At 41.9% G+C, this 11,211-nt stretch overlaps 1 protein-coding gene across 2 annotated transcripts; it reads right to left on the bottom strand.

Annotated features, from left to right (window-relative positions):
• Positions 1–205: 205 nt before the first annotated feature.
• On the bottom strand, positions 206–10,339 carry LOC123122771 (vacuolar sorting protein 18). Of its 2 annotated transcripts, none has more exons than XM_044543110.1 (24): positions 10,036–10,339; positions 8,845–9,181; positions 8,549–8,761; positions 8,310–8,449; positions 8,131–8,226; positions 7,617–7,684; positions 7,399–7,500; positions 6,520–6,658; positions 6,255–6,395; positions 6,070–6,189; positions 5,816–5,872; positions 5,665–5,724; positions 5,251–5,358; positions 4,949–5,109; positions 4,412–4,490; positions 3,191–3,253; positions 2,949–3,082; positions 2,553–2,658; positions 2,041–2,229; positions 1,700–1,927; positions 1,356–1,511; positions 921–1,082; positions 693–812; positions 206–610 (listed from the first exon to the last, which is right to left on the bottom strand). In XM_044543110.1, exons 2-24 carry the CDS (start codon positions 9,002–9,004, stop codon positions 434–436), a joined length of 2,979 nt encoding a protein of 992 aa, XP_044399045.1. In that variant the 5' UTR covers positions 9,005–9,181; positions 10,036–10,339; the 3' UTR covers positions 206–433. The 2 variants fall into 2 exon arrangements, with proteins under 2 accessions (XP_044399045.1, XP_044399046.1); XM_044543111.1 differs by having other exon boundaries at positions 8,845–9,178; positions 10,036–10,334.
• Positions 10,340–11,211: the final 872 nt, after the last annotated feature.

Below are 11,211 nucleotides of genomic sequence, written 5' to 3' on the forward strand. Positions count from 1 at the left end.
CTGGGATACCACGGCCCATTCCATTTATCTTGGTGCGTGCATAGAAGAAGTAGGGGCAAATAATCATCTCACCGCGACCCCACTTGGATATGCCAATTTATTTATTTTGACTACATAAATAAAGTTCAATCAACACATAAAGATGAACTGTCGACGTTTGAAATTGAAAAAAAAAACAGGTTTGATGCATGTATACAAAGGAATATATTTGTCAATCGCAACTGCATTATTGGTGGTGTGTTAGCACAACTGAATCGAAATACATCTTTCAAAAACCAACGGCATGGTAGAATCTTGCGCTGTACAAGGGCCCATGTGGGGTGGTAGCCCCAAGTTTCTATGCATGAAGAAACACTTCTCCTTTCCAACACCGAACAAATACAGAGACTGCACACAACCAAAACCACCCCAAAAAAACCTAGAATCCATAGCATCATATCGACATGGTCATCGGAAGAATCTTCTGAGACGCCGGTTGCGGCTTGATCTCCCATGAAGCCTTCTCAACCGACTCCCCAGGGAGAATGAAAGGCAGCGAGATCTCCTTGATCATCAGGTCGCCGCAGAAGGGGCACTCGCTCGCCACGGCGTCGTCCAGCTGTGACCTCAGCTGTTCAAAGAATTAATCACAATGCCATCAGCATAAGAACTGCAGGCTGCAGTATATAATCAGAGTGTGAGCATCACCCAACCTTGTCGACTGTTGGTGCGCTGCTGACAGTAGATTCACCGTTCCCGGTCCCGCCGTTGTCTTTTGCTGCTTTCCTGTCCATCAAGCTTAGCTGCTTCTGAAGGTTCAGTATTCTCGCAGCCTACAAAAAGGATGAACGAACAGTTGAACATCTACTGCACAGGCTTAAGCCTAGTCTCTACTACTGAGAAATGGAACAGACAGTTGAACTTTCTGCAGGGAGACTTACTTGCACTTGGCTGGTGCAGCGAGTTACATGGGCAATCAAACAATTCGCGTGGAAGGCGTGTCCGCAGGGAAACACATAGAAGGGGGCCATGTGCCCAACAGACGTATAGCTTCTTCCTACTTGGTGCAATCCTCCCACAGTCAATATTTTGCGCCGGCATACCTGTTAGTTCAGGACAATGAATTAGCACCATGATGTGGTGCGCCAGATAACAAAGTACATAAAACTCATATGACCCTGAACCATCTACACTAAAACAGGAAAGAATGCGGGTGCACTACACAAGCTGTACTAACAAGACAGATATAAACTTTGGATCTTTACATGCTGCAGAGGGATGGAACTAATGACTTATTATCACATAAAAACTGCAACAGGCACACAAGTCAGTAAATCTAATATACCAAAGAGACCTCGCAGGGATCATTCTCTTACCCCACATTCCTCCTCGCGATCAATCACTGTGAATCTCTGAGCAAGGGCACCAATATCACTTCTGATGTTGTCTGCTCCACGCGTAGCATCATCCATCTCGGCCTTCAGTTGCTCAATCTGGCTGTTATAGTCCTTGAGAGATTTGCAGATTTCTTCCTGTTCGAAACATGCTTTCATTGTTATTGCCACACAAAAGGGCATGGAACAATTAAAACTGAAATGTGGAACAGTAATTGTAAACTACGATAACGTGAACTCATGAGCCTTTAAGACGAAATGGACATTAGGAGGTCGTTTTATATGTGCAAAGTAGATTGGGCTGTATGAACTTTCATATTTCTTACTTTAAAGTCGTCAATCAATACAAAGTCTGGGAAAAATGGCAAGATATCCTCAATCTTCAGCAAGTTGTTAGTTTCTGATAGAAATTCTATAGCTTTCTTTATGTTCTCCCTCTTGACTCCTTTCTCTTGCTCGATGACATGCTTTGCAACCTTAAGCCACAGCTTCTTCCTAAGCTCTTCATCATCTTCAACTTTGTCTGCTTCTGCCTTTGCAAGCTCCAAGTCCACCTAACGACCAATAAAGTACAGCAATTAGGGAACCTCAGGAAATGAGAGCACAAAAGTCATCAATATGTGAAGGCACAACAGATGCTCCTCAGATTAAACATAGTGAAGTTTACCCTCAAAGCAAGTGCCACAGCTTCCTCATGCATGGACATCATGCTGTAAATACGAACACAAGCACGCATCCTCTTTGCTTGGAGACATAGACGCAGAGCATACTGGGGTTCGTAAAAGAACTCAGGTCCATTTGCTTGTCCACTCCCAAACTTGGTGTCGAGAAATTGTAAAAGCTGGGACTCATCCGCCTGCAGACGGGACAGACCAGAGTATAGAAAACATATAATATCAGTTCGTATGTGCAGCAAATATTCACTTACGGCACTCACAAGTTACAACCTGGTAAACGAATGCAGGAAAGATGAATGATGACATGAGCACAATGCAACAGTAATTGACATTGCTATTATGCATGGGGATAAAGTCAATGCTTTCAACAGAAATAAGACAAATATCATTATAAAATTACTCGACATTTCCTTTTAGTATGTAAGAACGGCAAGACAATGTACATTCTTGGCATACAGCACACATGAGAAACAAATGTATGCACTATGGCAAGAAAATATACCTTCTTGGAATACAATGAGAGCAACAAATTGTGGACTCCAGGATCCTCATTGTTCAAATCTTTGACACAAAATTCCAAGTACTTAATGACCTCATGTGTTTCATTCCTGCGAGAATTGCTAACATGTTTACATTCATATATCATCTAAACAACAGAACAAATTAGTTGCTCATGATTGTAGGTTGCTAGAGCTTTGAGAACAATGGGTACTAAAATACTTTTAATAGTTTGATTCAAAGTTTTTTAGCTGCAGATTTGAAATTAACATTTCAATATAATAGATGTATTTTTACTATAACAGACATATTTTTACTATAACAGAAGTAAGCTAGTACGGTTGTTCCTACATCAAGACCATATTCTAATAGAAGAAAATAAGCTGTTTGCATATCATACTTGGCATGTGGTTCGCTCACATAACGCATCATCGCTGGTATAAGCTTCCCTGGATTCAACTTGTTTCTGGCCATCATCCACGATTCGACAGTCTCGTAAGCATCTAACATGATTAAATCTGGGGCAAATTTATACTGCAAGAACACAAAGTTGTAGGTGAAAATTTCGCTTCGTTTAACAACTTTAGCTGGTAACTTGCATGCGGTAAACAAGACGCCATTTTTTGAGTTCAAGAAAAGTACCACAAGGTCTACTGGAACATTATGTCGTTGAAGCACTTCCAAGGCTTTCCTTGCTTCTCCTTGCTGAACCAGTAATCAGCAGGAAATCAGCACCGATGCCTCAGCAAAGGTCAATGGGTTCGCAGAAGAATGCTCATATAGATATAAAAAATTTGTGTGTTATTATATGATTTTTACAGAGAATACGGTGCATCAAAGTGAAGCAATGGGTTCAACAGAACATGTCGAACAAAGTCCAGCGCAGCGATACTTCATAAAGCACTTGTGCTGAGTCAAGCGTATAAAAGATTAAAGTCTGGAGACATTTATAGATCGATGTATCATGTGGAATAACTATTCCATCTATTACTTTTACACATATACAAATTTATTCAAAAAATAAAGTTGTTCAAGAAAAATAGAGAAAAGGGAATTTAGAGGTAGACATTTATAGCAAGGACACAAGATTGACCTAGCTTGTTATTATTAAGATGAAAGTCTGGAGACATTTATAGGTCGGTGTATCATGTGAAATGACTATTCCTCTGTTATTTTACACATTACACATATAAGAATTTACTTACAAAATAAAGTTGTTCAAGAAAAAGAGAAGAGGGAATTTAGTGGCAGACATTTATGAAGGTATGAACTGGCCCAAGCCTATTCCATTGCATATGCTACAGGAAACATGCTTCCAAAAAAATAGCTAGAAAGGGTATGCAATTTGCCTGCTGCTTTCTGACCTTCGCTAAAGCATGGCATAAAATATTATGATAAGACTAGCGAGCACTTGTGTTTGACATCATGTACGCTCAACAGCGACAGTGTTAACACCTTCCTTAAGAGCATCTCCAACAGGTTCCCAAAAAAACTCCCCCAAGACCCCCAAGAAGTGGTTATTGGCCCTTTCCCAATAATTCTTTCCCCAACACTAAATCTAACATATGGGTCCCACTTGTCAATGAGACATATCCCCCTCTCTCTCTCGACCACAATGGCTCCGGCGGTGGTTCGACGGGTGCTCCGGCGGCTCAGGTGATGTGGCACTTACTGGGACTCGTATTGGGAGGAGTCAATTACCCCAGTATAGCGGGGAGTCGGGCTGTTTTATTGGGAGTCCCCAATAATTTTTCATGGAAAGGGGTCTGTTGGAGCAGGATTTTTGCCCAACTACCCCAACATCTGATTTTTATTGGGGAAAGGGGTTCTGTTGGAGATGTTCTAAGTTAATAAGTGCCTGACCTGAATGTAATGATGAACCACAATTTCATACTGCTCCTTCAAACCAGCAAAATACACCAGCTCATCCACTCTGCCATAACTGTCAACATTTGAAGAGATAGATCAGGGGCTTATACATGCAACCAGCAATACATTGAAACAGAGAAAACAAATGGTAGCTCATGCATTATGCATTACAAGTACAAAAGAACCATCTAAACTACAGAATTGGCATAATTTTACATTTGCCCATTTATACAACTCGGTGCTTCTTAATCCATAACCTTACGGAATATAAATATATATACAGATGTTCTGAGGTTATAACAAAAACATCAATTAGCTTTCAGATCATCTCAGGTTCCTTGGTGTTTTAATGCTTATTCACAAGTTTAGATCGATGCTTCACATTTATGTTCAGCTTATCACAAATATACAACATGCAGTCTCAACTGCTGCATTATACATGTGTTGTCCAAAAATATGCTGTATGCATATATGTGAATGTCCAAACTAAGAATCTAACTGAGATGTAGTGTGCACCAATAATAGGCATACCTTTCCAGCAGTATCATTGTTGTTGCTTCATCTAATACATCTTTGCTATCACTGAGAAACGCACGGAATTCATCTACTACTGAACGATATGCCGAGCTATTGGAATTTGTTACTGTATTTGTAGTGGTGCCTGTGCCATCTTCCAACAGGAGACGATTAATCTACAGAAGTTGTGCAAAATATACCGAGTAAGCCCCAAACTCAGTTATGCAACCGAATATTGAAGCAATATTTCCAGTATCAATGCAATTTAAGTTACATTATTTTCAATGCTGGATAATGGAATCATGGGCAGTAGGTACCTTATCTAAGTACAGCTCAGTAGCCCAAGTCGAGATCATTGTTATTTGCATCTTGTCATCTTTGGTGAGGTTATCAAGCCTTCTCAATAAGAAAGTCCTGAGAGCATCCTGTCAAGTAGACAAAGTCAACGATTGCAGACATAAATTCGACAAGACATAGACAGTGTAACACTGTAAAATCTTATGAAATAGTGCACCCAAGCACAACAAAAGCTTAATGTAAGTAAAATGCACAACCTTAATGATACTATATTTGTCATGATGAATATTGGAAGTACTAAAACTACAAGATCAGGATAAATGAATAGATCTCACAGAAGTTTTTCAACAATGCATATTGATTAGTAGGAGTACTCTAGAAGGATAGTACATTCAAAAGCATGCAAAAATGTACTTAAGTTTTGAGTAAATTACCTGCTCACCTACGGATATAAACTTTAAACTGATCTCTTCAAATGATAAAATATAGTTCATCTGAAACCAAAGAACAAGTCCTCAAATGAACAAGGACAACAAAATAGCAAGAAAAGCTACTAAGGAACACAATTAACAGTATGGCTTTCACCTTTGCATAAAATGAAGCTGCTATGTAATATTCTTTTGCAGCAAATGCAGCATCAGCCTGCAAAAGAAATGGTTTTTGTATAACAGAAGGCATTGATCATCGCAATATTCCAAATAACATCCAGCATATCATCATATATAAGAAAATGATGCAGGAGCACAAAAGAATGCATGGGACGATTCTGCGAACATGCTCACATGCATCAAGATGTATGAACATCGTTTCACATTGATCTCTAGGAATACAAACATTACCTGCACTAGATAAACTTGGTCCCTCTGGAAAGGGTTAAGGCAATGGGACAAAGCAACAGCATATGCCTTCATATCCAAGTACACTTGCCACATGTCACGACCCTCATCAGACGTAGAAACCTAAATGACAAACAATATTAGTAACATTACATGACTCAAAAGCAAGTATCAGCAGAATTCCGAACCTGGAATATGGAGGTTTCATCAAATGCATAGAAAACTCCAGTTGATGCATCACTACAAAGCCCGATGATTCCTTTTGAAGATTCGGGTGTATTATCAACTACAAGCTCCTCCACAATTTGCTGACTGATTCTGTTCACTACCTAAGAAATACAGGTTATGTGATGCCTTTATAAGTACTAGGTAGTGGGGAAGATAAAAAACAATTCAAGAGAGCAAAATAAACCACACATAAAATATGCAAATCTATTTATAGAACCATCTTACCTTAATTTTGTCTTCAATCAAGAGCAGAAAATGGAACTCAGACACTGCAAATGATGATGGTTTTATGTTGGAATCTCCAAGTTTTGAATAGTCAAAGAAACCTTTGTTTTCCACAAAGTTTTCATCTCCACTCGTAGAGCTGCAGAACTAAAATTAGTAAGAATAAAAACAAATACTAAATAAATAAAGTGTTCTAAATTGAATTCCCCAATATATAGTTCAAGAATAAAGCAGTAACTAAAATATTATTATAGCAAGAAAAAGTAAAACAGCACCATAATTTTTTTGAGATGGAACAATAGGTTTTAAAAAAGTCTCATATGGACACTTGACCTTTGACCTTGCTTCTTAACATTAGGTTTAATCTTGGGTTATGACTAAGCTAGCTTGGTGCCAAAAAACTGGCTTAGTGCTTGGCTTGATATAAATAAAGGTTGAACCCTGCCCCAAAAGAACGGTTCAAGAAGCTAGCTGGAGATTATGGAATTTAAAGTTCATAGGCAAATCTAGAGTAACACAAGCATTCATTAGGCTCATCTTATAATGTTCGTTCTATTTGGAAACAGAATTTGATTTCTCACAGTTTAATGTTATTAAGCTAAACATTGATCGTTAATGTCTGTCACAATAAATGGGCACAAAGCCAATATTTTAGAAGTAACCCCAGAAAGGAATCTAATTATCCCATTTTCATGTGGACTGTCTAAGTCATATTATGTGCATTAGTAGTTCATGTTCAAAAAGTTAAGACAAATATGAGTACTAGGAGCATATCAGAAATTCATTGTTAGGTGCAATCTGGTTATACAAAGCCATGATCTAGTTCCTTTACAAATTACAAAACAGAATTAAGCTAAATATAGGAACAACATATTTCACCTGTGTTGAGCTCCAAAATTGAGTTCACCGTAATAAATTCCAGCTCCAGAAAGCCATCCAAAGTGTTTAGCCCTTCTTTGCTTGATAAAGAAGTGTAGTTCACTGGACTCCATGCAATGGATACATATGTTACAAACATAAAATTCTTATGCACAATAATAGTGTATAGAAGGCAGTCCCTTTGCTGCATCGTAAAAATAAGACCAAGTTAAACTTACCTATTAGGTATTTCTCCTGGGAGCTCCATGAAGTGAATGGCACGGTCGGTATAGCTAGCAAAAACAGTCTGGGCAACAAGGTTTATATATTAGACTATATCTTAAGAAAATGAGGGCATATACAGATCTTGCATGTCTGATTTCTTTTGGCTGAAGCAGGTCTGAAATTCAAAACCAAAATCGCAACCGAAAAACTGAAACACAACATAAAAATCTTCTGCAGAAAAATGTGTAGTATCTGCTGCTGCTAGCAGAATGACAAGGCATTCCAAGTGTACGTTCTAAATTCTGATCATGTACATTAATCTACAAGGCATACTGACTTGAAATGGCTGAGTATAAGGTATAGCATTTTCCATGTTATCGAGTCACGTACTCACGTTACTCGATGTAAACAAGATCAACAATGATTCTTTTGATTTAAACTAAGTTGTTTTTCTCACAAATAGGCTCACTATCGATAGTCAATACCAAATCGGAAGATGCAACGAATAAATTGAGAAACACTACTTACTTCCAAAGAACCAATGCCGGTGAACGAGTAAAGCCGTGTGGGTGTGACAGCCATCACATAGTATCTCGTGGCATTCCCAACCACAGCTGTCTCCATCTGTGCAACCAAATTGCTCAATAACACTCCCTCCAACACAAATGTAAGCAATGAACCATGGCGCCGGTAGCAACAATTCAAACCTGCAGGTCCTTGATGCCCTCTCGCAGCTCGGTGAGCTCGAAGAGCAACTTCACATACTTCTCCTTCTTATCAGCCTCGTCCACGGCCATCTCAAAGATCTGTCCAGCCTCGGTCCCCAGGATCACCTCCTTGGTTGACGCTGCAGCAACAAAATCACAGAGAGTAACCAATCAAGAACAGTGAAACAGCAAAGAAGACCTTCGATCATCAAAATATAGTTGGATCGATCAGCAAAAACCTTCGGTGATGGCTTGGCGATTCCAGGCGACAGCATTGACGAGGAGGCCACGGAGGCGGGGGAGTGGCTTTGGGCGCGGCCACCTGGCATGGTGGTAGTATGTCTCTGCGCCACCCGGGTGGATCACCGTGACAACACAGTGCTTGCCACCGGGGTCCAGGAAAACCCGGTGCACTGTATGGTCGCCGGAGCGGCCGCCCCCGAGGTCGATATCTGAAGGAGAGGCAACAGTTATTAGCCAAACAAAAACAGGTCTGCGAAGAGGAGAGAGGAGAGGGGTAGGGGTGGAGACTTGCCCAGGGCGTCCTCAAAGGAGAAGTCGTGGCGGACGAGCCAGCCACGGGAGGTGCCAAGGACAATGACATCACTGCCAGCGGCCATAGAGGTGACGGCCCCGTGGCCCCTCGCGGCCTGGCGCTCTAGGGGGTCGACGGAGAAGAGCTGGCCGGCGTCCATGGCAGCCGGTAGATGAGTTCGTCAGAGATTCTGGGCTCAGGGTCAGTTTTTGTCTGGGATCACTGGGCCAGTTCTTTTCAGCTGCAGATTCTGCAGAAGTGGATTCTGCAGGGCTGCCCAGGGAATCAGTTGAGTGCAGAATCCCCTGAGAAACTGCAGTCCAGTTCTTTTTAACTGCTGCATTTTGAAATTGTTGTATGAGCTGTCTGTTGAAATGTGAAATGTCTATAATACCCTCACTGAGTGTGTTGAGTAGCTAACACCGAGATATTTCGTACTGTTTTACCGAGAATATGAGCACCAAAACGATTTACAAAGATCATAAAGTGCTAAATATTACAATAAAAAAAGCTGTAAAGTTTTCTTCCCAGCAAACCAATTTACAAACAACATAGATAAATTGTTCACTGCCATACATCTTATGCGGAAAACACAAATGCTTGCAGACCCATGTGTTGTAGGTACACAGATTGCCAACGAGATTTGGAAGCATCCATGTGCTTGTACAATTATTACATGTTCTCGGACTAGTAGTTCTCTCTGTTTCTCAGAACCAGCGGCGGATCTAGGATTTAAAACAGGGTGATCCACTTAAGCAAAAATTGACAACAAATATGGCATGCCAACGTTCTAATTAATTTACCGATACCACATGGAAATAGATCAATATGGTCTTACACACATACCAAAAATCGCATAAGAGAAGCCTACATAATACAAACCCTGAGAAGTTCAAAGAAGACTACACGGCATTCTTAATTTGTTAGAGTGGCATTGTTAGAGTAACTTGTTAAGAGTGGCAAACAATCAGACACGCCATTATTATGTCACTGATCAAGTGTTCATGTGCTGGACATCAAAATTATGTGTATGTGTTCACGGGACTGTGTGTTCATGTACTGGATAGCAAGCCTGATTGTTTAGTTAACGCGATAGACTTGACTCTTCCACCTGATTGATGCAATAGACAGCAAAGAGCAAACCCTAAATCAGAACATGGGGAATGGGCAGTGCCGCAGCGGACAACTTACCTCAAGTCCTCAAACCGGGCTAAAGGCTGGCCGCCGGGCGGGGTTGCTGGTTTGCTGCCGGCCGAGTGCCGGAGTCAGCGGAGGGCGGATTGGGCGGCGGGCGCCGGCTTGCAGGGGCGCCAGGGGGGCGCGCTGGCGCCGAGCGCTGAGCGGGCGGGGCGGATCCTGGCCCTCTAGCGACGGGCGACGGCGTCCGGCGAGGCAGGCGGCGAGCAGGCGAGATCGGGAGCCGAGCAGCCGGGGTCGGAGACGAGCAGGGGCTGCCGGGCTGGTGCGTCTGTCCCGGTGTCCCTCCGTGCGCTGTTTGTTGGGCTAGCCCGCTGAGATCCGAACGAGTAAGCCACTATTTGTTGGGCTTTTTTCTCCTCTGGCCCATCTGCAATTTCCTATGGTTAGGCCGGTCTAAAATCCCAGGCTGGGCCGCAGCCCACCCTGTATACCGCCAATGGGCGGGGTGTTGGAAGCACGCGCTCATTGATTGCCCGGTGGCAAAATGTGTGTAGGCATTACTTGATGAAGAGCTTGTTGAACATATATGGTTGCTATAACTACTGATGATGCTCGGCTGTGGCTTGTCGAACTGCAAGATTCTGTTTCAGTTCAGTAGTTTATTAAGGCTATTGTTGCACTTTGATCTATTTGGTGGGTAAGGAGAAAAGCGATACAAGAACAACAATTCCAGTCGCCTCTGTCCACTTGGAGCTTTATAAAGAATTACCTACCTGATAAGAAGCAACCTGCTCCCCCCGACTATCTAAGTTAGAAGAGGGCAGGTGGATGCCACCACAAACAGGATGGGTTAAGGTTCATGTTGACGCATCGATCTCGCGTAATGGTCAATGCATGTGGTGCCATGGCAGCGGTATGCCGAGACAGCACTGGCCTGTTCCTTGGGGCGTCGGCGAGGACAGTTGATGATATGACAAACCCGGAGATTCTTGAGGCAATGGCAAGCAGCGAGGGGCTCTCTTTAGCTCTTGATCTTAATGTTCAGAAGGTGCTGATATTAACGGATTGCCTGGCTATTGTCAAACACATTAAGCAGCACTACCTGGGCACTAGTATGGTGGTGGTGGAGGAGATCAAGTCCAAGCTTTTGATGTTCATTTCTTCAGACTTAATTCATGAAACTCGTGTGTAATAAGGAAGCCCATTTACTTGCTAAAGCTGCAACTT

The sequence above is a fragment of the Triticum aestivum genome, chromosome 5D (genome assembly GCF_018294505.1).
Source record: "Triticum aestivum cultivar Chinese Spring chromosome 5D, IWGSC CS RefSeq v2.1, whole genome shotgun sequence".
NCBI lineage: Eukaryota > Viridiplantae > Streptophyta > Magnoliopsida > Poales > Poaceae > Triticum > Triticum aestivum.